Source organism: Patiria miniata, unplaced genomic scaffold, assembly GCF_015706575.1.
Source record: "Patiria miniata isolate m_02_andy unplaced genomic scaffold, ASM1570657v1 HiC_scaffold_22, whole genome shotgun sequence".
Classification (NCBI taxonomy): Eukaryota; Metazoa; Echinodermata; class Asteroidea; order Valvatida; family Asterinidae; genus Patiria; species Patiria miniata.
The window spans coordinates 10263771-10290135 of NW_024037061.1; the positions used below are offsets into that span (position 1 = coordinate 10263771).

At 40.7% G+C, this 26365-nt stretch overlaps 3 protein-coding genes across 4 annotated transcripts in view; all 3 read left to right on the forward strand.

The window, feature by feature from the left end:
- LOC119730971 overlaps window positions 1–12621 on the forward strand; it is a 28035-nt gene extending 15414 nt beyond the window's left edge. For both annotated transcript variants that reach the window (XM_038204046.1, XM_038204047.1), the window contains exons 12-27: window positions 130–384; window positions 905–1015; window positions 1330–1578; window positions 1927–2157; window positions 2670–2786; window positions 3077–3204; window positions 5283–5426; window positions 7072–7468; window positions 7777–7967; window positions 8150–8323; window positions 9226–9350; window positions 9784–9883; window positions 10731–10896; window positions 11000–11066; window positions 11165–11435; window positions 12111–12621. In XM_038204046.1, the coding sequence (XP_038059974.1) occupies window positions 130–384; window positions 905–1015; window positions 1330–1578; window positions 1927–2157; window positions 2670–2786; window positions 3077–3204; window positions 5283–5426; window positions 7072–7468; window positions 7777–7967; window positions 8150–8323; window positions 9226–9350; window positions 9784–9883; window positions 10731–10896; window positions 11000–11066; window positions 11165–11435; window positions 12111–12332 (2948 nt within the window). In that variant the 3' untranslated portion in view covers window positions 12333–12621. The remainder of the gene's footprint in view (window positions 1–129; window positions 385–904; window positions 1016–1329; window positions 1579–1926; window positions 2158–2669; window positions 2787–3076; window positions 3205–5282; window positions 5427–7071; window positions 7469–7776; window positions 7968–8149; window positions 8324–9225; window positions 9351–9783; window positions 9884–10730; window positions 10897–10999; window positions 11067–11164; window positions 11436–12110) is intronic.
- Window positions 12622–13036: 415 nt separating this feature from the next.
- LOC119730972 (adhesion G-protein coupled receptor G2-like) lies at window positions 13037–15305 on the forward strand. Its single transcript, XM_038204048.1, has 4 exons — window positions 13037–13198; window positions 13319–13385; window positions 13484–13754; window positions 14656–15305. Exons 1-4 carry the CDS (start codon window positions 13096–13098, stop codon window positions 14875–14877), a joined length of 663 nt encoding a protein of 220 aa, XP_038059976.1. The 5' UTR covers window positions 13037–13095; the 3' UTR covers window positions 14878–15305.
- Window positions 15306–21776: 6471 nt separating this feature from the next.
- On the forward strand, window positions 21777–24345 carry LOC119730853 (aspartate beta-hydroxylase domain-containing protein 2-like). The gene is made up of 2 exons (XM_038203906.1): window positions 21777–22850; window positions 23676–24345. Exons 1-2 carry the CDS (start codon window positions 22049–22051, stop codon window positions 23894–23896), a joined length of 1023 nt encoding a protein of 340 aa, XP_038059834.1. The 5' UTR covers window positions 21777–22048; the 3' UTR covers window positions 23897–24345.
- Window positions 24346–26365: the final 2020 nt, after the last annotated feature.

Consider the following 26365-nt stretch of genomic DNA (forward strand, 5'->3'; position numbering starts at 1 on the left):
AAATCAATTTTAACCAAGATGTGCTATTCGCTCTTCTATTAACACAGGAATTCATTGCCTTTTCCCTCTCTCCCTAACATATTAGACAGTTTACACATAATTAGACATTAAAATGTCCTTGTTCTTTAGGGGGAAGGATGTACTGGTGTGATGCTGGTTTCGACCGCATTGAATACTCGGATCTGTTGGGCCAGGGTCGGACTGTTCTTGTCGACCTCACCAGTCTTGGCATTCATCCATTTGATCTCTTCGGCTACTATGACTTTATCTACTGGTCTGACTGGGTCTCGCTGAGCATTTTGCGTGTTGAGGCTTCGGGAAGGCATGTCGGGACTCACGGCTCGGAAAGCTTTGGACGGGCTGGAGGGATTCACATATTTAAAGGTAATTGAACCTTTTAATTACCGCATGTTTTTCGTAGTGCTACACTGTAATTCAATTCAATTCAATTCAATTCAATTCACTTCAGTTCAATTCAATTCAATTCAATATTTTAAAGTGAAATTCGTTTTCCCAGTGTGCACATAAAAACAGTATACATGCACGTATAAGACATGTCAGGATTTACATTATACAAAAATACAATTATGGAAAAAAAGAAGTGTGAAACACCAGTATAAAGTCCCTACTTTTGAAAAGATTTTTAAAACAAAAAGGTAAGAATCTATAAATAAGGGAATAAATGTGTGCTTGGTCGGTGTTAAACACTATGTTTAAGTCTGGTTGGAGTCTGGAATGCTGCTTGAAGCATGTTGGCATTTAATAATACTGACCCCTACACCTTGGCACCCCATCCTAAATCCTGATCCCCTTCCATCATGCCCATCCCCAACCCTCCCTTCCCGCCTTCGACAGCGAGCCATGGCAGCTTCGCCGCTCTAGTTTTGATTTTTTATACTTTCAGCCAATATTTGCCAACAAATGGTTTGCCAGCATGGGGGACACTGCCAACTGAATGCACCTCACTACACTTGCTACTGTGCTCAGGGTTATAGCGGTCGAAACTGCGAAAACGGTAATGGTTCATATCTCAGAAATCATTAAGTCGCAGACGTGTTATCCGCAAAATGTCTCCGATGGGTTCCTGGGAAATTGTTTAGAATCCTGAAATAAAAATTTGAGCTGATGTGCAAAATACTGACATTTTGAAAACCATTTCTGCACTGCTTCTAGTATTCATAGTGGATTTTTTTTGTATTGGAAAAGAGACATGGATCAAGTAATTATTAGATTGTATATTTTTTTTTATATATTAAGCAGGGTCTGACATTTTGATCCTTTCAAAATCTAAAACGGTATGTTCTTTTTGTTGTTTGTTTGGTTTTTCAGACAACCTTCCTCCTTTTTTCACCACCGGTTGCCCGAGCAACATACTTCGTCTTGCTGACAACAACCAGAGGTCTGTCCCCGTGTCGTGGCCCGACTTGAGAGCCTCCGATCCCAGTACACCATTGCTATGGAGCTCCACTCATCGACCCGGTGACATTTTCTCAGTTGGAGGGGTTACCATGGTAACATACACAGTGACCGACCAAGCCGGCAACGCTGCTAGTTGTAACTTTACTGTGACGGTGACTGGTACGATTTATTTTTAAAACTTTTTACAATTATCAATTATTCGGGTATCATTTCTTTTTTGAGCTAGCGGTGAAGCAGTACATTTTTTTCTTGTGATACTCTGTATTTAGGGGTTGGCCTTGATTGCCCATCCAGTGTCACAACTGTCACCAATCCTGGCATGTCTGTTGCCAATGTGTCGTGGGCACTTCCCAGCGTCACTTTCAACGGTCCCCAACAGCCAGTCAATTCATAAAACCGTGCTCTCGGGTGGTTATGGACACATCAATGTATAAGTAGGCAGTGCAGTTTTGGGTGCTTCACTATTTGCTAACTTGCATTTTTTTTAAATTCAAACTGCCTATTTAGCGGTGGATCTAGTGTGCCCAGCAAATTTCACAGTCGATGCGAAGCCAGGTTCCACCAGTACCGGTGTGAACTGGATGGAACCGGTTGTAACTGGATGGGACGGACCAACCAACTTCACCTCAAGCCTCAGTCCTGGCGTTGAACTCCAGATAGGTAGCCATGTTGTCAACTACCGACAGCGGTTTGAGTACGGCCTGAATTTGAATTGCTTGTTCTCGGTTCAGGTTATCGGTGAGTGAGATTTTTTTTGTTTTTATATAGGGTACTGTTTAATTTTTGTTTTATTATATTTTTTAAACATGGTACCTTGCCCATATAACATGCTTTCACAATCAAATCTTGCAGTTCCCCCTTCTTGTCACAACATGGGACGCCACGATCATTCAACTATTTCTTCAGTTTTGTCGACTCACATCAATCTGCGACTCGCTGTGTCTGCCATCTTCAAAGTGCGGTAACGGCGGAAACTTTTTCGCGTAGTTACCGATGTCGACCCACGAGCCGGAAATGGACATTTTTAGGGATAAATGTTGGGGCGCGCACTGTATTGTGAATCGAGTGTATTGTATTGGTTGAAGCAGAAACGTGTGTGCCTGCAATTTGCATGTGACCTCAATAATGACCTCTATTCTTGGGGTTGCGAGATAAGTCCACAGAAAGGAAATAGGAAAAGACTTGAAAAGATAATAAAACAGCAATATTTCCTTGCTCATTTATATTTACATATTTTCTTGTCATTTAAGGTTTTTGTCCAGCCAGCACCACAAATGATGCTCTTCATGGTCGATTGATGTGGCTTGCAACAAGAAGAGGCATAACAGCAGAGTCGTTCGAGAGATGCCCGCTCATGACATCAAAAGGTGAGACGACAATCAATTGTGAAGCTAAAAATGATAATATGATAACTTTAAAGGGAATACACAACATTTGCAAACATCGAAAAATAAAACTACCAAGTTTTTATGAAATACCTTACTAGGATGTTGGTAAATAACAGTCTAAAGCATCCTGTAAACTTATGGCACCTGGTGTGAAGTCATTTTCAAGAAAATGGTATTTTTGTAAAAATTTCCAGCGGTGGTCGGCCGACCACCGTTGGAAAAACCTAATATCACGCTTTTGATAATATGTTGGTTAATTTTGCACACAGCTGGGGATCCGTTAGCTGTTCGCAACTGCTCCGTTTTAGCTCCGCCGGACTATTTTCAATGGGGAAACCATGTACCTCAAAGTTGCGGAGAAGAAAGGAATGAAGTAACTCTGGAAGACGCCACTGATGTAAGCTTTGAATTCAGCCTTTTAGAATATAAATAGAATTGATTGGAGCTGGAATTGAACCGGTTACCTTTAAAATGTTCAATTGATCCACCATTACGGTGCTGTACCCTTGAGCTTATATGTGATGTGATCAAGCTACACGAGTCGTTTGTTGACCCTGGTCAAAACATTTTTTTATTACAGATTTGAAAAGAGCACAGTATCAGCATTACAGCTGTGAAAACCGCATGCTGATACCATTTTTAGTTCAAAAATTATGGAAGTCGGCCACCAAGAGATGTGATGAAGTGATGTGATGCAGTGGCCTTATTTTGGCCTGTATCTCCAAATAAAAATTCCCGACAAATGACTCAGATCATTTAGCTTGATGGCATCACATATGTTGAGAGTCTATATGTCCGCTGATCAGTCCTAGCACACCCAGGTATAAGGCTTCTGACTGGATAGAGTGCCATGAACAGAGATTGAACAACTTTATAACACTGTTTGATGACATGTAGGGCTAGATAGCTCCGTTATTGTAGGGTAGATCAGTGCGCTAGAGGTATGCAGCAGGTTCACATTCTGCCACAGTCACATTTCTTAGTTTAATAAGGGAATAAATGTGTGCTCCGGAGGTTTTTATCACTCGTTTAATACCGCTTAGAGTCTGGGTGCTGATAATTACCCGAGCCGGAGGTGAGGGTAATTATCAGCACCCAGACTCTAAGCGGTATTAAACGAGTGATAAATACCGACCGAGCACATATTTATTCCCATTCATAAATACCTTATCCGTAAAAAAATTTCAAATAATTCGTTCAAAAAATCCCGATTTTGTTCAACAAGTTCACTTCATGCTTTTTGAAACATCCCTCTAGCAAAATAATGGAGTGTTCAGCTGGCGAGTAAGATGTAAACAACCCTTTTACGGAGATTGACGCGCGCGTAACATGTTCTGCGCGATGTCACGCAGAACGCACCTGGGGCGTTGCGTTTTGAATTTAGAACTATAAAATTCTGACTCGCTTGTAGTGTTGCGCATGCCTACGTGAGGATTGTGAACGTTCAACCAATGAAACGGTAAGAGGCACTGGATTTTTAGGAGTCCACATTTTATTGTGACACTGGAAAAGTGTTTAAGACCAGCTAGCCATGTCTTTATCATCCGTTTAATACCGGCCACGTGACGGGCTCTCGACCAATAGGAATAGCTAAACTGTCTTAGGTATTTATGAATCTTTATTGATTACAACTGTGCCTGGTCAGTTTCCCTTATAAGTGATGATTCACAACACATTCGTAACGTAATCTTGACAGTTATAAAACAGTTTAAGATTCAGCACGTATTATAATTACCGAGAATGGTACCTTAGGCCAAAACAAAAGTCTCCGGTTTCTAGTATGGAGCTTGCCCAAAAAGTGGTGCGGCGACGCAGCTTTTTTTTTTTTTTAACCTGTTTTTTGCTTCAAATGTAGGCTGATGCCTGCAAATGGTGCCCGACTAAACTTAGTGCAAATATATGGGAGTCCAAAGAGGCCACATAAAGCTTATTCTCGATCATAACCCCACCTAAAAACATGTTAAAATTGTGCAGCAGCAGCATTCCAGTCAAACCAATGAGTTTGGCGGTTTTGAGACATCATCTTTTATTGAAAAAAAAACTTTTTCATTTTGCCGACGTGCATGGCTACGGCGACGCGTGTGCACACCAGAAACCAGAGACTTTTTTTTTGGCCTTAGGTAGACATTCCCATTGGATTGTGCGCAACAAAATTCAAATATTCATGACCCTAACCCCCATTTTACCTTATCCCACCCCCACAAATTTTGGAACCTTCATGTTTTGGACCACGCACGAGCAATCGATCTAGCCTTTTTGCAACCCTAAAATTTTGCCTCTAAATAGTTGTGGCATTAGGGAGACCTTGGAATGTCTCCTTAATCTACCTTTAATATTCTCCTGAAGGGTACATTTACAGAAAATCATTGTTTCAATCTGTATTTTGTTGTCATTCTATAAATGTTTAATTCTTATCTGAGTTGACTGAACAGTCCTATGGAGAAACTGAATAAATGTGTCTTCTGTATTTGGCAGATTGACGTCAGTCCAGGGAACGTGAATGAAGTGGTTGAGTTTCTGGCCAATCAGACGTCAGAGTCAACTGAAAGTGCAGAAGATGTGGAAGCGGTCTCCACCATTTTGATGAATATTGTCGGGGCAGGATCAGGAGATACGGAGGTAGCTGATCCCCCAAAAATGTCAGCAAAATAAAAACTTGCAATATGTACAAATTGAGAAATGAATGTTAAAGGGAATATACATCATTTGCTTTTGCTGTAATTTTCAGAAATGGATGGAATTGGGGGGGTTGGAAATATATAGCAAATATAGTTACACTGACTTTTTTGAGGTTTTGGGTTCGAAAATGCTATAAAAACCAAGAAAAACAATCATTTTCCTGTAGTCTGGTTCCCTGACTCCATTTAAGAAGAAACAGAGCAGTTTACATATATTGGGGAATTGTAAGGTCAGGGAACCAGTCTAGCTGGCTTGTACCCGTTCATAGGTGTGTAATCAATTGCAAAGAAGTGCGATGGTCAACTGGGGCCAGTATTTGAAAAAAAAACAGTTTTTTCCAACGCTGATCGGCCGATCAGCGTTGGAAATTGATACAAAAATACCACTTTTCTTGAAAATGACAGTATACCAGGTGCCATGATTTTACAGGATGCTTTACACTGTCATTCACTAACAGTCCAGCAAGGTATTTCAAATGATTTGGTAGTTTTACTTTTTGATCTTTGCAAATGTTGTATTTTCCCTTTAATAAATTTGAATCTTTACTGATTTCAATGTTGTGGCTTAATAAGATGGCAAACTTCTCAAATACTCCAATTGATTTCGTCTCAGCTTTTAAGGGTTTCTAGTGGGAACACAGGCATCTTAAGAAGTGAAATATTGACTTGCAAAGGGCACTCGTGCTCATCTGCGTGAGATGCATGATCACAAAACAGGCATAAGGTCAAGGGAGGTGGTGTATTGTTAGCATTACTCAAAAGTTCCATGGATGCTTTAGATAATAAGCGATTGTCTGATTGATGTAGCCGGGCACTAGTGTGGAAATGCTGAGTTAGTGGTTTATGCAAATTCAAGTACCAGCTTGTGTTATTGATGGACACCATGTGATCATGGCTCAGCCAATCAGGATAAAGAATCAGCTGTGGTTCTTTATAAAGAAATCGTTCACAAAACATTTGCAGAAGATATTCCAACGAGCCTAGCCTGTTACCTCAGTGATGGCACATGCATGTACTTCCTGCTTATACTTGAGCAAACGTCCAAAGTAAACTTCGAACCCTAGAAAATGTGCAAAGCGACGCACCAAACTTAATTCCAAAGTTATCAAAATAGGACTTCAAAAGAAGTTCAAATTGTCAGCCCAATAAGCTATTTGCCATGAGATGGTTGGCAGTGAACATGGTTAACTAAACTTCTGGAGGATTCTTGGTTATCGGCTTCTTGGTTGGTTCTTCTCCTAAATACTCCACGTGGGAGATTATACAGAAGGCCAGAAACACCGGGGCAATCCCCTTCTCTTAGCGATAAATGTTTACTGGGTTCTTTTACGTGCATTTATGCAACACACGGGACCTACGGCTTAACGTCCCATCCGAAGGACGAAGCAATAATGGTTAAGTGCCTTGCTTAAGAGCACAAGTGTCCGCCGGCGGGCTCGAACCCACGTCACTGTTGCCTCTGAAACACCAGAAGATAAGACCAGTGCTCTTAACCCCTAGGCCATGACACTCCATTCTAGGGCCAACCTAGTAGGTGTTTTATTGTAAACCTCGTGGAATTCAAGTATTTATAAATTTTTATGAAGGTAACCGAGTTGGTGATACAGACGGTAAGCAATGTCATCATGAGCACCAGCCAGACTCCTGACTCCCAGACTCCTGAGGTCAATGCTGGCAGCTCCTCAGCCATCGTTCAGTCTGTTGAGGCTCAAGTTGCCTTGACTCTCAGACAAGACGGTCCGGTCAGTATACAGCAGGACACCATCCACGTTGAGGCAGTCAGTCTGGACCCAATGCAGGTTACCAACGGACTCACCTTCGTGTCAGCTCCGAAGCAGCAGACCGGACAGTCTTCACCGCAGGAGGGCAGTCTTGTCGGCACTAAGGTCACGACCGTGGTGAATGCCAGTGAGGTGCCTCAAGATGTGATAGCTTCAATCCGGTTACCGGCTAACATTGTCGACTTGATACAGGCCGGCAATGGTAAGACTGATTTTCAGTAGAGACATGTTTTGATTCGTAGATCAAGGCATTGTTCAATTACCTTAAAAGAAAAATTGTAAAAAAGAAGGGCTGTAATGAGTTTTGCTCATTAAAAAATATTGGGTTTACTTTGTTTCCAACTTGATATATTTTTGTGTCATCTGCATCCCCTGCTAGGCTTGAATTGTGACTTGCTCCAATTTAACTTTGCTAGCTGATGCCTTTGACAAACTTAAAAGGTGTTAAGACAAGGCGAACCTGTCTTAAGTCTTTTTCTGACATCACTGATTTTTATAAATACCTTTTAGCAAATGGTTCCCAGCCGCTGCGGGCGAGTTTCATTGTCTACGCTGATGACACCTTGTTCAAGTCAGCTCTGATCAAAGGCTCCCCAGGGAAGAACGGCTCCAGCCTCCGGGTTGCTGGGTCCGTCGTCTCACTGACTGTGGAAGACGTTGAGTTGGTCAACCTCACCGAACCAGTGGTCATCCAATTCAAGGTACTTGTCTTCATTAAGATATCGTGGAGCTTCTGTACGGAAGCCAGTCCATCATAGGTTAGACCTAAGCACCCTAGACAACCAAATCCTAATTTGTAGCTCTGTAGGTTGTGTAGTCTTACTTTTTGGTTTATTAATATTGTTGAGTTTACAGTCCAGCGTTGTATCTCATGGTTGAACAGGCACCGGCCATTAATGAAACGGAGCAAAATAGAACCATCAAGTGTGTCTTCTGGGATTTCGATCTGAATGACAGAGTCGGCGATTGGTCAACAGCGGGTTGCTTGCTGGCAAGAGAGACAAACGATACAGTGTCCTGTAACTGCAGCCATGCAACCAACTTTGCCATTCTCGTGGTAAGTTTCCTAACTGAAGTTCGTTTCCTACGTTTTTCTTGGAGGTCCTTTGAAGTTCACCATAAAGTAAGTTGGGAAAGTAAAAATTGCATGAATTTAACACAGACCCCTCCCTGTTCCCTGAAAATCCACGATGTTTGCAATCCTTTGAAAAATAAGACCGCAATGTGCAGTTTCCTGCAGAGTGAAGTACTTTCAGAATTCAGTATGGTTCTTCCACCATAAATTTGGGGAGTTGGGGTTAAAGGGAAAGTACAACTTTTGCTTTTGCTGGAGTTTTCAGAAATAATTGGATTTGGAGGATAAGTATGTTAACGCAAATATTATTAAGCTGACTTGTTTCACTTTTTGGGCTGGTAGATGCTGGACAAACCAAGAAAACCAATCACGTACTTGCAGTCTGGTTCCTTGACCCCATTTTAGATGAAATGGAGCATTAGACTTTTGGGACGTGAGGTCAGAGAATCAGTCTAGCACGCTTGTACTCCTTCAAAGGAGTGTAATCAATTGCAAAGAAAATGCAGAATAACTAAATATATGAAAAATTAGGAGCAAATTTTCTGCAATGCTGGTTGGCCGACCAGCGTTGGAAAATACCATTTTTCTTGAAAATGGCAGTACACCAGGAGCCACAATTTTACAGGGTGCTTTAGACTGTCATTCCCTAACAATCCAGTAAGGTACTTCGTAATTATTTGATCATTTCGTTTTGTGATGTCTGCAAATGTTGTATCTTCCCTTTAGATCATGGGACAAATGTTTTCAGATAAAAATGAAAGAGATAGTCTGAATGTTTTAGTTCAGATAATTGTTTTTCTCTTTCAACTTTTAAGTGCTGAGGGGAAACAGTAAATGGTGTTAGGATTCAAGGTTTCTGTTTTTACTGTTCTTCTTTTATCTAGAATGTCCATGGACAGAAGGAAACAAGTAAAGTATTCCGGGATGTTTTGAATATCATAACCAACGTCGGTTGTGCCATCTCCATCATTGCACTGGTCATCACCTTGACTGTGTATCTTGCTGTCAAGTAAGATCTCTCTCAATCTATCTAAAGCCCTGTCGCACTCTTGCGAATACAGCTAACGTGTGCTCGACGTTTTTGGGCATTTGGGTGTTGTCATTCGTTTGTGACACGTTTGGCATTTAATCGCATTCGTTACCGGTTCGTAGGGGTTTGAAAAGGTGGTCTGGGGTCTAGGAAAAATTTCATGTTCAAAATTTTGAGGGGGGGGGGGGGGGACAACGTAGTGATCAATATGTTATGTATACACTCTTTAATCACTTTCAACCCTTGCATGAATTAGGAACTTTATAAAATTACAAGCAACTCATGTGCATAAAATGTGATATTTTGTAGCAAAAGTGCCTTTCACACTGAACCTTTCACAGGATTCACGTCCTTAGTTTTTCTTCCACGCAAGGCGTTCCTACAGTGCTTGTATGTTTTTCTGTAACCATAGGAAACTGCGAACTGGCAAATCTCGTCAGATCTTCATCCACTTGTTCTTCGCCTGGCTGATATTGTACATCGTGTTCCTTGCCGGCGTCGACAACGCAAAGGTAGGTGTGAATTGACACTAGAAGTTCAATAAGGGAATCAGTGTATGTTTGGTTGGTAATAAACACTCTATTTCAGACCGGTTGCAGTCTGGATGGGTGTTCATCTCGGGTTATCACCCATCCAGACTGCAACCAATCTTAAACAGAGTGTTTAATACCGATCAAACGCACATTTATTCCCATTCATCAATACCTTTTCGGTCAAAAAAAAAAACTTTTCGGTCCAAAAATCAAAACAAATAAAAAACTGGACGTTGCCAACCATTTTGTTCAACAATTTTACTTCATGTTTTATGAAACACCTTTGACTATAATATAGAATGTCCTCTTACCTTATAAGGAGATTGGCCTGTGCGTTGCGCATACTGCGCGATGTCTTGCAAAACGTAGCTGGGCTGATGTAGTGTGAATTTCAGACTATGAAATATGGATTCACTGGTAGTATTGCGCATGCATACGTTAGGAATACGAACGTTCAACCAATAAAACGTTAAAAGACACCGGATTTCATGGGAGTCCAAATTTCATGTGACACTGGAAAAGTGTTTAAGACCAGCCAGCCATGTCTTTATCATCCGTTTATGACCAGCCACGTGACGGGCTCTTGACCAATAGGAATGGGTAAACTGTCTAAGGTATTTATGAATAAACATTAGGTGAGGACAATACTTTGCCGATTGTAATTGTGTTCACTTTATTGTATTGAAAGATTGAATTAATAACTGAAATTAAAATAAATGGGGTGTAATGAAGTGCTGTTCCATATTGTGTAAAGATGGATTATTTTGCAATTTTGTGGTCGCTGGGGAAAAATACAAGTTTTTGAAATTTTATGTTTTAATTTTAGGGTACTGGAGGTGGTTGTGTGTTCGTTGCAGCTTTACTCCACTACTTTGTCTTATGCACTTTGATGTGGACGGCTGTTGAAGCCAGGAACATGTATGTCAGTGCGGTGAAGGTGTTCCCAGAAGACACGCCTCACTACATGCTCAAGGCTTGCCTCATCGCTTGGGGTAAGTTTCTTGTAATATCCTCTGCATAGTTATTATCATTTTAAGATACATAAATGACGCACCTTGTCAGATGTTAACGTTTACCCAATCAACTGTTTTCCAGGATCTCCACTGATTGTTCTGACGATCACCTTGGCTGCAGCAACTGATCACTACAGAAACGAGGATTAGTAAGTAAAACAGATCACGAAATAGAAATTGTCTGTCTGGTCTCAATGAAGAGGTGAAATTTCCTATTGTTTTTCATGTACTTTGTATTTCCTCTCAGCTGCTTCCTTGAGCCTGATCTTGTGCTGTTCCTCGGCCTCCTTGCTCCCATTGGTCTCATCCTCATCCACAACATCCTCACCTTCATCTTGGTCATGCGCAGCATCCTGAAGGTCAAGGAGGAATCTCGCTCCCAGCAGATCTCCAAACGCCTCCAGAATGCTGTGGGAATCTCCACCCTCATGGGGTTGACCTGGAGTTTTGGGTTCCTGGTTGTCATCGACGGATCGCAAGCCTTCCAGCTCATCTTCTGTCTGGCCAACTCCTTTCAGGTGGGATATCTTCCATACTACAGCATGAAACCTTATTGTCTCCGGAATTTGCTTTGAGAAACCCAACTATTTTATCCACCTGTGCAAGATCTAATGGCACAGTTTTTGGATTAGACAGAAAGGGCGTCTAAGTCAACTCCATGGCGAGAGCCTTCCTCACCCCAACAAATGTCTCTCAAACCTCTTGGTTGGTTTTGATGAATGAGTTTGAATTAATGTAAAGAAGCTTAAAAAAATTGACAGAATCCTTATTGAATTTAATGTCCATGGGGGCAAGGTGTGTTTTTGATCATGCTGGACCTCATTCTGAATGAGATAAAAACTGTTCAAGAATGTTTCATTAATTTCAGGGCCTGTATTAGTATTAATACCAAGAGATGTAGGGGACTTACACAAAGCAAGCACGTCGAGTGCAAGTCCCCTGAACAACAACAAAAATATCTAAACGCAATTAACAAAGTACATAATAACAACAAAAAGGACTCCGTATAACATAGACAATACGAATATGTAATTGACAGGGACGATGAGTTTGAATTAATGTAAAGAAGCTTAACAAATTTGACAGAATCCTTATTGAATTTAATGTCCATGGGGGCAAGGTGTGTTTTTGATCATGCTGGACCTCATTCTGAATGAGATAATAACTGTTCAAGAATGTTTCATTCATTTCAGGGCCTGATTGTCTTCATCATGTTTTGCGTGCGACGTGAAGAGGTCCGCACCGCCCTCGCACCGTACATGAAGCGCCTCTGCTGTGGTCGCACCTGTGACATACAGGTGCCTTGGAAAAAGGATAGGTCATACGACCTGCCCATATTGTCTGAATCCGTGCCGAGTTCACAATCGACAGCCCACACTGCTGAAGTTGACATGTCAGTGTCAGGACCGTATTAGTGAGAGGCAGGCTTCAATACTCGCTGTCTGAAGCATCAATCTTTAAAGTCTACTTATGGAATACTTATTACCTTATCATGCACAACATTACTGGACCGAGCTCTGTCTAATGTGGTTTTCTTAGTATAGGTATTTCTCTAGCACTTAACTGGTTCGTCACTCGTCACTCAGTTTCTGATGTGAGGCAGGTGGCTCTGGACAATGATGCACATACATTGGGGATAGCCTGACTGTATGATTATGGAGCTATAAAAAAGGCTCCATGGTACGATCAAGGACAAACCATGCACTTCCGCCGTATGTGCGATGCATACGTTAGGAATATGAACGTTCAACCAATAAAACGTTAAAAGACACCAGATTTCATGGGCGTCCAAATTTCATGCGACACTGGAAAAGTGTTTAAGACCAGCCAGCCATGTCTTTATCATCCGTTTATGACCAGCCACGTGACGGGCTCTTGACCAATAGGAATGGGTAAACTGTCTAAGGTATTTATGAATAAACATTAGGTGAGGACAATACTTTGCTGATTGTAATTGTGTTCACTTTATTGTATTGAAAGATTGAATTAATAACTGAAATTAAAATAAATGGGGTGTAATGAAGTGCTGTTCCATATTGTGTAAAGATGGATTATTTTGCAATTTTGTGGTCGCTGGGGAAAAATAGTTTTTGAAGTTGTATGTTTTAATTTTAGGGTACTGGAGGTGGTTGTGTGTTCGTTGCAGCTTTACTCCACTACTTTGTCTTATGCACTTTGATGTGGACGGCTGTTGAAGCCAGGAACATGTACGTCAGTGCAGTAAAGGTTTTCCCAGAAGACACGCCTCACTACATGCTCAAGGCTTGCCTAATCGCTTGGGGTGAGTTTCTTGTAATATCCTCTGCATAGTTATTATCATTTTAAGATGATAATACATGAATCATGCATAAATGACGTACCTTGTCAGATGTTAACGTTTACCCAATCAACTGTTTTCCAGGATCTCCACTGATTGTTCTGACGATCACCTTGGCTGCAGCAACTGATCACTACAGAAACGAGGATTAGTAAGTAAAACAGATCACGAAATAGAAATTGTCTGTCTGGTCTCAATGAAGAGGTGAAATTTCCTATTGTTTTTCATGTACTTTGTATCTCCTTTCAGCTGCTTCCTTGAGCCTGATCTTGTGCTGTTCCTCGGCCTCCTTGCTCCCATTGGTCTCATCCTCATCCACAACATCATCACCTTCATCTTGGTCATGCGCAGCATCCTGAAGGTCAAGGAGGCATCTCGCTCCCAGCAGATCTCCAAACGCCTCCAGAATGCCGTGGGAATCTCCACCCTCATGGGGTTGACCTGGAGTTTTGGGTTCCTGGTCGTCATCGACGGATCGCAAGCCTTCCAGCTCATCTTCTGTCTGGCCAACTCCTTTCAGGTGGGATATCTTCCATACTACAGCATGAAACCTTATTGTCTCCAGAATTTTCTTTGAGAAACCCAACTATTTTATCCACCTGTGCAAGATCTAGTGGCACAGTTTTTGGATTAGACAGAAAGGGCATCTAAGTCACCTCCATGGCGAGAGCCTTCCTCACCCCAACAAATGTCTCTCAAACCTCTGGGTTGGTTTTGATGAAAGATCTGGGCAGGGTTACGGCTAACAGTTGCATCGGCAAAATTGTCGTCATCTTTCTGAAGCATTGTGTGAAAGCTGGCGTCTTTAATACAATAAGAACGTTTGATACAAGGGCTTGCCTTGCATTGGTATAATTATGTTCTTGTTCAATTTGCCTTTTATTCACTTTACTTTATTCCACCTCATGGTACATGTAATGCAAAAATATACATAGAATTCTTCTAAATTAATAAGGTATGTTATAACGAATAAGAAAAAAAAAGCAATGTATTAGTATTAATACCAAGAGATGTAGGGGACTTACACAAAGCAAGCACGTCTTCATCTTCTGTCTGGCCAACTCCTTTCAGGTGGGATATCTTCCATACTACAGCATGAAACCGTATTGTCTCCAGAATTTGCTTTGAGAAACCCAACTATTTTATCCACCTGTGCAAGATCTAATGGCACAGTTTTTGGATTAGACAGAAAGGGCATATTAGTCACCTCCATGGCGAGAGCCTTCCTCACCCCAACAAATGTCTCTCAAACCTCTTGGTTGGTTTTGATGAATGAGTTTGAATTAATGTAAAGAAGCTTTAAAAATTTGACAGAAGCCTTATTGAATTTAATGTCCATGGGGGCAAGGTGTGTTTTTGATCGTGCTGGACCTCATTCTGAATGAGATAATAACTGTTCAAGAATGTTTCATTCATTTCAGGGCCTGATTGTCTTCATCATGTTTTGCGTGCGACGTGAAGAGGTCCGCACCGCCCTCGCACCGTACATGAAGCGCCTCTGCTGCGGTCGCACCTGTGACATACAGGTGCCTTGGAAAAAGGATAGGTCATACGACCTGCCCATATTGTCTGAATCCGTGCCGAGTTCACAATCGACAGCCCACACTGCTGAATTTGACATGTCAGTGTCAGGACCGTATTAGTGAGAGGCAGGCTTCAACACTCGCTGTCTGAAGCATCAATCTTTAAAGTCTACTTATAGAATACTTATTACCTTACCATGCACAACATTACTGGACCGAGCTCTGTCTAATGTGGTTTTCTTAGTATAGGTATTTCTCTAGCACTTAACTGGTTCGTCACTCGTCACTCAGTTTCTGATGTGAGGCAGGTGGCTCTGGACAATGATGCACATACATTGGGGATAGCCTGACTGTATGATTATGGAGCTATAAAAAAGGCTCCATGGTACGATCAAGGACAAACCATGCACTCCCGCCGTATGTGCGAACATATTTGGTCGTCAACTGATCGAGAAGCCTTTATCTCGGAAGGCTGCTCATGAATGCGTCGCGAAAGCCACATTAGACTGGGCTTGGTTCCGTAGTAAAATGGTAGGTGGCACTGACATTGACACCACGCGCACCCACATCGGGGTTTATGGGGTACCACTATTATCCACTTTGCTTCCCTACCATTGTTCGCCTGTGTTTCTATTTGAAATCGCTAACGCTATGGCTTTTCTGATGTGCGGTACCAAGATATCTAAAGACCAACTTGTAGGATACTACTGTCCCCCTTGTTACTCTCTGTTTTCAGTACCCCGTAATAAGTACCCATATGTATTAGTACATACTCGTTGGCACGTGCACTCGTTGGCACGTTGTGCCAGCTAAATTTATTTGAAATCCTCGAAAACTAACTTGTTACGCCTTTGTGTAAGGCTTCAGGCACCATTTGATTACACAGGCATGTCCTTTCCAGTGAGCTTCCCCAACTTTTCCTTGATTACCATGCAAGGAGTACTTGTCCTCAAAGTCCATAACCACCACTGGATATAGTGACAGGTGCACTCAATCTGTGACTGCCTCATGTACATGGCCATGCAGGCATGCATGATTTGCACGTAGTTGAGAGCTTTTGCCGATTGGCAATTCTCGGCAACTGTGCAGAATTGTGCAGGCAGTTTGCAGACAATGTGCAGACATACTTAAGCTTGACCTTGCTAGTAATCTCCAGGGGCCAATTTCATGGGACTGCTAAGTTCACACATTTGCTTAGCACAAAAAAAGTCTGGCTTGCAAAAACAGGTCGGCCAGCCAAAACTCCATGAGATGCATAGTGCTCGTGATTAGTATTCAGCCGTTGTAAATTTGCTATTGCATGAAAAACACGTGGAGTTTTGGCTGGTAAACTGCTTTTATAAGACAGGTTTTTTTTGTGCTTAGCAATTGTTTTTACTTAGCAGCACCGTGAAATTGGGCCCTGATTACTGTGGGAGGGGGGGGGGTGGTTTTATTTTAAAGACTTAAGTAATGTATACCATAAGAAACGAAATCATTCCATTTAAAAAAAAAAAACAGCGGTTGTATATAATTATTGGTTGCAGAAGGAGGAATAGTCGTACGACATTATTATCATCAATATCAGTTTTTTATATGTAAGCTAATTCTTTTTATGTAAGCTAATTAAGTGTGTCTAGTTATTGCTTCGTTTGGTTTCCGGTTTTTTTTTTTTAACTCCGCTCATAAGTGTTGATTTGAGTGATTCAAAATGCAGTGAAGAGTTAAACGAAAAAAACCCAGCCAACTGCTTAATATATGAATGCCATTTGACAGTGTTAATGGAAAATACAACATTTGCAAACATCGAAAAATAAAACTACCAAGTTTTTGCGAAATACCTTACTAGGATGTTTGTAAATGGCAGTCTTAAAGCATCCTGTAAAATTATGGCACCTGATGTAAAGTCGTTTTCAAGAAAATGGTATTTTTGTGTACATTTCCTACGGTGGTCGGCCGACCACCGTTGGAAAAACCATGGAAAAAGCTAACTATTTTGCAACTACTGCTCAAAATTTACCATTTTTCAGTCCAAATTGTGTTTGCTATTGGTTACATGTTCATGAATGGGTGCAGGATAGCTAGACTGGTTCCCTTACCTTACGATTTTCCGGCATTTATAAATTGATCCATTTCATTTTTAGTGCAGTCAGGGAACCAGACTACTTGAACGTTTTTTTTTTTTAAGGGAAGTAAAGTCCGAAATTAATATAAAATGGTCTGATTCCCATCTTGTGAATACGAAGTTACAACGATAATATTGGCATGGAGCCAGACTAAAATTTGTGTCACCGGAAAATGTTTTAAGTACAAAAACACAATAAATGCGCATGTTCAGTGCATATCCGGCAAACTAACGTTTACTAAAGGTTTGCCGTCTCCGGCACAATATCCACTGCCATGATAAAATTTAGGACTGGGTAACTCCAGCTAGGCCTACACCCCGTGACGATCCCGATATAGACGTTCACACTCCCCAGGCTTATTTTACCGATATATCGCCGTCTTTCGGTGACTTCTCTGCCGGTGTGGACGGTAATTCTGTCCCCCGTTAAAAGTGTCCGGGGGGACAGAATTACCTAGGTAAAAGTGTCCTTCCCGGCCCGTTAATTCTGTCCCCTCCAGGTTTTTTTGTGTTTAATAGGAAGAGGCGTAATCATACATGTCGCCACTACATTTTAAGTTAAATGGAATGGAGTTTGGCCGCCACCATGCATTTCAGTTTTGTGTTTAATAGGAAGAGGCGTAATCATACATGTCGCCACTACATTTTAAGTTAAATGGAATGGAGTTTGGCCGCCACCATGCATTTAAGTTTTGTGTTTAATAGGAAGAGGTGTAATCATACATGTCGCCACTACATTTTAAGTTAAGTGGAATGGAGTTTGGCCGCCACCATGCATTTAATGTGTTTAATAGGAAGAGGCGTAATCATACATGTCGCCACTACATTTTAAGTTAAATGGAATGGAGTTTGGCCGCCACCATGCATTTAAGTTTTTATCAGACTTGTGTTTTCTTAAAAAGAAGTGTGTTTTTTTGCTAGGAAAATAGCCAGGAAGAACCGGTTTTGTGCAAGCAAAATTCAGGGAACAATCTGTTGATACTAATAACTTGTTGGACAGTTCCAAAGTCATTCCAAGAAAGTTGCCGCCGTGAATTAGGGTTTAAAACAAGGGAGGAGGATGAGATTCGCTATCAGCATCAGCAGGGCCGTTCCTCATTCTTTACTTTTTATGGGATGTATGATAAAATTGGAGTACGAAGGGCTCTGCGAGCTGATGAATCTTTTTGAAAACATTGTATTTGGAACCAGCTAGGGAAGATTTCCGTTTATTTAAGACTTAGAAACACTGGTATGGATACCTGTGTAAGTATATGACTAAACTGCCTAGAGCGTATTTGTTAAGGTTTTTTTTTTCCTTTTTTGGAAATTCAATACGCATATAGGGAGTAAAATCAGTTCCACTGCTGGGTTGCGGTGATGGGTGGGTAACAACTTGTCAACACATACCTCGCCAGCGGGCCCATTAGATTGGTGATAACCGGAGAGCGGGAGTTTCAAAAAACTCATCCGGTGTTTAGGCGACGCAGGGACTGGTTTGTGTACATGTGGTTTTTGTTTCTATAGTTCACTTAATGATTTGATCCAGCCATACACAATAATTCAAATGTTAAGTAATATTATTATGTACTTGTATGCGTTGGGAAAATTAAAGATTTGATTGATTGATTGATTGATTTATACCGGTGATAATATGCCGTCCCACCTGTTTTTCTTTTGTGTGTGTCGGGGGGAAAAGTGCATATTTTCTGTGCCCTTTTTACGCACTTCATCAGTCACCCTTTGTTTAATTCTTGTATGTAACGTATTTATTGCTAATGATGGTAAAGAATATTTTACGCGTTAGCATTTCTTGTAATGATCAGACTATTTTAAGTGGATTCCTTATTTTTTTTTATTTCGAAATCCATGCCTAAAAGACCATTATGTTAGTTCTGTTCTTCAAGAAGTTCCAATAGGATTTGAGTTCTCCTCATCCAAGTTTTTTTTTTGGTTGGATGGTGGAGATGGGTTAATCCTTGATCGGACCAGGCCATCTTTTAGTTTTTGTCATTTGTATGCCAGGATGGGTTGGGTCGCAAAGAGTGCACTGAGAAAATCATTATCGCTGATCAGATTCCAGTGTTTCAGAAGGGCCTGCTAAAGAGCTGGGTGTTTAATTTGTGGGTGGTAGGGTAAAGCAAAGACTAGCGGGGTATTCTTTTCGGTTTTTGCACGCTTTTTAGAGTTCACGCGAGTTTCGCCTTTTTGGGGAAGAAGGGATAAATCTTCTTGGTTGTATCCGCGTTTCTGTAGTTTGTCTTTGAAGAATTCAACCTTCTCAAATTATTTTGAGTGTGTGCATATACGGTCATATCTCATTATTTCTCCCTTAATCAAACCGCCAAACTCGCGACTCAGGGTGGGCTGAATCTCGAGCAAGATACTGAAAGGTATCAGTTTTTTTGGTTGCTACTCGAGTATCCAGTTTCCCTTCTTTTTTGAACCGTTCGCCTTTGTAGATGACGAGGTCGAGGAAGGTGACTTGACTGTTTGAAATCTCTGACGTGAACTTGAGCGTGGGATGAATTTGGTTTAGAGTTTGGACGAGGTCACCGGCTTGGTCTTCATTACCGTTAAATATTATTAAGACGTCGTCCCTGTATCTCATGTAACTCACAATTGAAGGATTGTGTGGGAGAATAATTTCTTTTTCATATTTGAACAGGGTTATATCGCATATTTCTGGACAGCATTCGCTTCCCATAGCCACGCCAATTTTCTGTCTGAAGAACTTTCCATTGAATTCAAATATGTTTCGATGCATGATAAGTTCCAGGAGACAGCGAGCGTGTTCTCTTGTAGGTTTGGGTATTGCGTACAGACTGCTATCGGCAACTTCAAGTGCATCGCAAACTGATTCAATTGCCTCATCTTGTGGGCAATTCGTATACATGGACACAATATCCAATGTGATCAATAGGCTATCCTGCTTCAATGTCACGTTGTTTAGTTTTTCAAGCACATGCCCGGAATCGCGTGTATATGTGCTTTGTTGTTTGACAATCGGAAGCAAAAAATAGTCTATGTATTTTGAAATTGATTGAGTCAGACCTCCGCAACCACTAATAATAGGCCTCCCCACAAACCGCGTTTCTTTGGGTGCTTCTTTGTGAACTTTCGGTAAGAGGTAGAGGCAAGGAGTTTTGAAGTCGTGGTTGTCATGGTTGAGAAAGTCAAATGTTTTTTGGGATATTACTCCATCAATGTGGAGTTTGCGTATGGCTTGAGCGATCTGTTGTGCGGTTTCCCCAGTCAGATCCCTATCAATCTCTTCCAGTGGCGTAGCCAGGAATTTTTCAGGAGGGGGGGGGGGGGGGGGGGGCTGGAACATTTCATGGGGGGGGGGGCGTCATGCAGGGGCGTCAGTCGCTTCTCAAAAGTAGGGGGGGGGGGCGGACATACCTTGATCAGAACTGATGCGATCGCGAAGCCCTTACGGCGTGGGGTTCGGGGCCCGCTTAAGGGCCCCGAAAAAAAATGTGATTCTAGATGTTCTGTGGTGTGATCTGAAGCAATTTCTTACCACTTTCCTCCATGCTTTAACTAATATTTTCTTAGCAAAAGATAATTATTTGAACATCGTTTGCGAGGTTGAAGTCATTGAATCAGCTATCGGTATTCTGAGCTATAGGCGTGGGGTTCGGGGCCCGCTTAAGGGCCCCGAAAAAATCGGATTCTCGATGCTCTGTGGTGTGATCTGAGGCAATTTCTTACCACTTTAACCAATAATTATCTTAGCACAAAAGATAATAATTTAAACATAATTTACGAGGTTTTCTCAGCTAAGGGCATAAGAAATTTTTTTGAACATTGTTTTCGAGGTTGGAGTCATTGAATCAGCTACCAGAATTCTGGGCTTTAGGCGTGGGGTTCGGGGCCCGCTTAAGGGCCCCAAACAATTTTGGATTCTAAATGCTCTGTGGTGCTATCTGATGAGGCAATTTCTGACCACTTTAACCAATATTTTCTAAGCAAAAGATACATTGTACAATGTAGTACGTAATAGGGCCCTGTAAATGAGACAGAGTTGAAAAATGGGGGGGGGGGACATTTGATATTGTGTCCCCCACCCTTCAAAAAGTGGGGGGGGGGGGGGGACATGTCCCCTGTTCCCCCCCCCCCCCCAGGTTTGACGCCCATGGCGTCATGTAGATTAATGATATTTGTTTTAGAAACTCAAAATCTCAGTTGGGGGGGGGGGCGACTGGGGGGGGGGGGGGAGGAACAAGGTTTCATGGGGGGGGGCGGTCGCCCCCCCCCCCCCCCCCGGTGGCTACGCGGCCACTGATCTCTTCATAATGTGGGCCTGATAATTGTCGTAGCCCCTCTTGTATATAGTCTTGTCTCGTCTTTGCTTAAGGCCGATCAGGGCGATGCGTTCCGCTTTTGATATGTTAAATTTTACATTTTTAGAAGAAGAAAGTTGAAATAAGGTGGGGGATCGAGGGAAGCGATGAGTTGTTTTGGCTTTAATTCAATTACCATTGCGTGTAGATTGAGATTTCTGACATTATGTTTTAATACATGGATGGAGTGAGGAGCAGCTCGTCATCTTTATTTTTGTATTGTGGAAAGGGGCTAGTCCAGACTCGCATTATTTATTTTATGAGAGGAATAAGCAAAATGAGTGACAAATGAATGCTCACAAATAGATAAGTGGATTGTTCTATCGTACTATTTTAGACTCTTCAAACAAAAGAGAATAGGCTTTTTAATATTTTTGTAGAACGCATGGGGGAAGGAAGGAGAAGTGATAGTAAAAGAGTAGGAGAAGAAGGAGAAGAAAAGTAAAAGGGATAAAACATAGGAGTGTGTACGCAGAATGGGATGAGGAAGCCCGACTATTTTTGGAACATTTGCAAGTGTTCTTAACAAAAGAGGGCGCTATTGTCAAAATGGCGACGCCCATACGCAGTTTCATCATTGCCATTGCGGCTTTTCAATCAAATTAAATTGTGTATGAAATATGTGTACGAATTTCGCCACTTGCAGGGGAGAATGTTTTATGAATGACCGTGGACTTTATCGGTTATTAGATTTCAGCTCAATAATCGGAATTGGATGTGGAAAAAGTCCTTCAATGGCAACATTCCTTCCTCATGATCCTCCATGCTTCATGACATCAAATCATGTTCATCAGCCTCATCAGAGTGACATTGCAATGGCTGATTGCTAATTTGTTGATGACAGCAGTGGCCATCATTGATGGCACATGAATACAAAATGTCAGTCATGTTACAAATACAAGAACTTCTTTACCATACTTTACTATTGACAATTTGTTTTGGTTTGCTAATTGCAGTGATCATCCAATGCTTTCTGAATTGGAGGCGTAAAGGTATTTTGTACAAGAATGCAGAGAAAAGACAGGAAAATGCCAACTATGATGACTTCTCAAAATGTACGTCATCAAGCTGTGTTCGTTGTCAGAACTATGAAAGGCTAACACTGGACCTCATGGAACGCTTTGTAAAATACAAGGACGTGAAAAGTGATGAAGGTGAACAAGATTTGACACGACTTCAAATTTCAATTGAGAACAGCTTGAAGATGTTGAAAAATGGCGAGGACAAATCTCAGCTCGGAGATGAAACTTCCTTACCTTCACTGCAAAAGCCCAATGTGTTCTTTCTCCGCGGCTTATCTGCAAATCCATGGCACGATGGAGGATTTGACACTGAAACATCAGTCCTGGAAGCAGCACTGCCGACAATCAAACAGGAATACAGAGAACTGCTCACCGAGCAAAACATCTCCGAGAATTTCGAAGGATGGCTGGAAAACAATGTACCGAGCGGAATGTGGAACGTGTTCTATTTGTTCAACCAAGGCAGGAGAATGGAGGATAACTGTTCCAAGTGTCCAAAGACGGTTGCAATTCTTGAAGCTCTGAGCGTTTTCATGAAGGGGTGTGCCTTTGGTAATGCTATGTTTTCAGTGCTGGAAGCTGGTACACACATAACAGAGCATTATGGCCCTTGTAACTTGAGGATTCGATGTCATCTTGGTGAGCGACAGAACTTGAAGCTTCAAGAGATTGTGTTGATTTTTTTGGGGGGGGGGGGGGGGGTTGGGGGTTAGGGGTGGGGCTGGTGTAGTGATGTGGTCAAAACTTCAAGTCATTACTGCCGTCCAATAAGCACTGTTGACATCAGAATTGTCTGTAATTAATCGATATATCTGAAATACATCGAGAACATTCGATATGTTGATTATCCCATGTAAAAGTTAAAGACTATAGATGACACTTTCGTAAAAAAAAACCCACAATCTTACATGTAGGTCCCAATTTTCCATGGCTTTCTCTGGAGCATATTGCTCAAAATTTTAAAAACAAATCTTAACACTGACAGTTTGTCCAGAACAGGCGGTTTCTTTTTGTGGTTTTGCATTGGGAGAAACCGCAAATTCCAGCGAACGCAGAGCACGAAGCGTCGCCGCTTCGCATTTTGCCCGATATTTTTATTTTGAGTCAACAGCACAAGTTACCGCCGAATTTTATTTCATTATACCGCAAATGTAATAAACTTGTAGTAAAAGTACAAACGGGATATTTATTTTGATGATAATCTGACGCATTTTCGATATTTTTTGATATCATTTGTCAATATCAAAAATTTCGATATATTTCAATATGACTAAAAAATTCCTATCGATATCAAAATAATATCAAATAATCAAGTAATATCGATATATCGACGGTGCTTACAGTCCAACCAAAACACTGAAATATATTAACACAATATCACAGTTGTACAAACTACTTCTCTGCATGTATTTTGTTGTGGATATGGTTTTAAAGTGATTTATTTTCCTTTTTACCCACCCCTAGGTCTGCATGTTCCAGCAAACTGCAGCCTGACCGTCGCTCATCAGTCCAGGCAGTGGCAGGAAGGCAGGTGTCTACTCTTCGACGATTCCTTCCTGCATGAAGCAAGGCATGCTGGGAAGGATGACAAGGGGCCGAGGGTGGTTCTCATGATGGACTTCTGGCACCCCGACGTGACCGCCGCCGAGAAGAGGGCGCTGTGTCATTTGTTTCCTTCACAGTGAAGGACAGTCTAAGTTTATTGTTGGTGGTTAAAGTTTGAAGTATCTCACCCTATCTGTCTCAATTTATGGTACTTCGAAATTGATTCTTTTTCCTGTAAAGGAAATTGGAGACTCTAGTTATTTTAACCCTGTATTTACATTGTATTACTATTACATTGTGTTTATTCGCTCAAGAATCAATAAAAAAACTTACGAGTGCTTGGGCGGTTTTGGGCGGTACGGTGACTTAAGGACTTTTACTAAAGGGACTTTTACTGCAGGGTTACAAAAAATGTATTTTGTTGATGTATATTTCAGGTTTATCTAGTCAGTAAGCAGGTTGCAGCAGTTTAACATATTTAAAGGGAATGTACATCATTGGCTTTTGCTGTAATTTTCAGAAATGAACTATTTGAGGGGTTAGTATAATAGATCAAATATTGTTGATCAAATATTGTTTGAAGTTTTGTGATCAAAAATGCTGGAAAAACCAAGAAAAATAAAAATGTTCAAGTAGTCTGGTTCCTTGACTCCACTAAAGATAAAATGGATCAATTTATAGATGCCGAAAAATTGTAAGGTAAGGGAACCAGTCTAGCTGGCCTGCACCCGTTCATGAACATGTAACCAATAGCAAACAAAATTTGGACTGAAAAAGTGTAAAGTTGGAGCAGTAGTTGAAACATAGTTAGATTTTTCCAACGATGGTCGGCCGACCACCATTGGAAATGTCTACAAAAATACCATTTTCTTGAAAATGACTTCACACCAGGTGCCATAATTTTACAGGATGCTTTAGACTGTCATTTACCAACATCCTACATGTAGTAAGGTACATTGTATTTCGTAAAAACTTGGTAGTTTAATTTTTCGATGTTTGCAAATGTTGTATATTCCCTTTAATTCATTTTCATATGTGTAAAAAAAGGATATTTTTTAAGGTTTAAGACTTGATTTCCACATCTCATGTGAAATATAACTGAAAAGCAGTTATTGTATTCTACATGTTCTACGAGAAAAGAGAAAACGAGTTGGACTTTTAGAAAGCCATTTTCGATTATTTTATTTAGGCTGATATTTTTTTTATTTTTTTAAATTGGTGGTTTTTTGGGGTTTTTTTCTTGACAGTTTAAGAGAAAACGAGTTGGACTTTTAGAAAGCTATTTTCGATTATTTTATTTAGGCTGATATTTATTTTATTTTTTTAAATTGGTGTTTTTTTATCTTTTTATTTCTTGACAGTTTAAGAAAACAGTTGTGGAAAGCATCTCCAACGAATAAACAAGAATTAGAGTGCTCTGGGCAAGAAGGGGCTTCATTATTTTTTGAGGGACTTTTACAATGTACAGGGCGTATCCGGTAAAACAACGGTATCCCAAAAATAAATGGGTTGTAAAGGTTATAAAAGAGAGGTTTCTTTACTTTTTTTTTTTTTAAATCGTCATGATCAATGGTTCTCGGTCATCCATGACTGCTAAGATGCAAATGAGTCATCAACAGAAAGCTAACAAACCAATCTTTAATTTGGAATCAATGACAGTGTACAAGGTCATAACTTTCACTTATTAACTATTTTGTTGGATACCTTTTTGGATACGCCCTGTAGATGTACATGTATGTAATTTACGCACAATGAGCTAACACAATGTGCAGAAAACACTACCGGTATTTGGTGAATTTGTAGACTTTCTTCTGTTGAGATAGCATTTATTCTCTAAATCTTGCACAAATGAGCGGGCGGGTCTGATGGCTATACAATGCCAACCAATAAAGCTCAAAAAATTTAATTTAACGGCACAAGAAAAAAGAACACTTACAATGTACATGTTGTTAGGAAAACTGATACAAAACACTGGATTATACACTTTTAAAGAGACTGTAAAAAAATTATTACAGAATATTAAACTACGAAATGAGGATCAATGTGCAGGAGTATTTTCTTATAAAAATCTTCATTTTTACCGCATTTCATTTCCCCCCCCCCCCAATGTTAATTATTTAAATTAATTGTTTTTGTATGCATAATTTTGAACAATTTTGAAAGTTGATGTACAGTTGTACTTTCACATATTTGTATAATGTAAAACAGATAAAATATTTTTGTTTAAATAGACCATTCTTAAACAATTTTATAGAATTTTTTTTTTATGAAAGTAAAATATACAACCTGTCCATGCAAATTTTGTAAACCACTATTTACATACCAAAACCATCTACGTACTGATCATGTTTTTTTCTTGAATATTAAAACAACTATGTCTTATGTACATGTTTAAGTAAAGTCTATCAAGGGCCAAAATATGGCCTAGCAGGCCCAGTGTTTATCTCCTGTTTCAGTGACATGAAATGACTGAGAATATTTCTATCTCCCCCGCAACCCACCCCCCCCCCCCTTTCAATAAATCAGCTACACACAAAATATGATTTCGAAATGTTGTTTGTGTAAACATGGAAAATGTTAAACTAAAAGTACCAATACATTTCTTGATA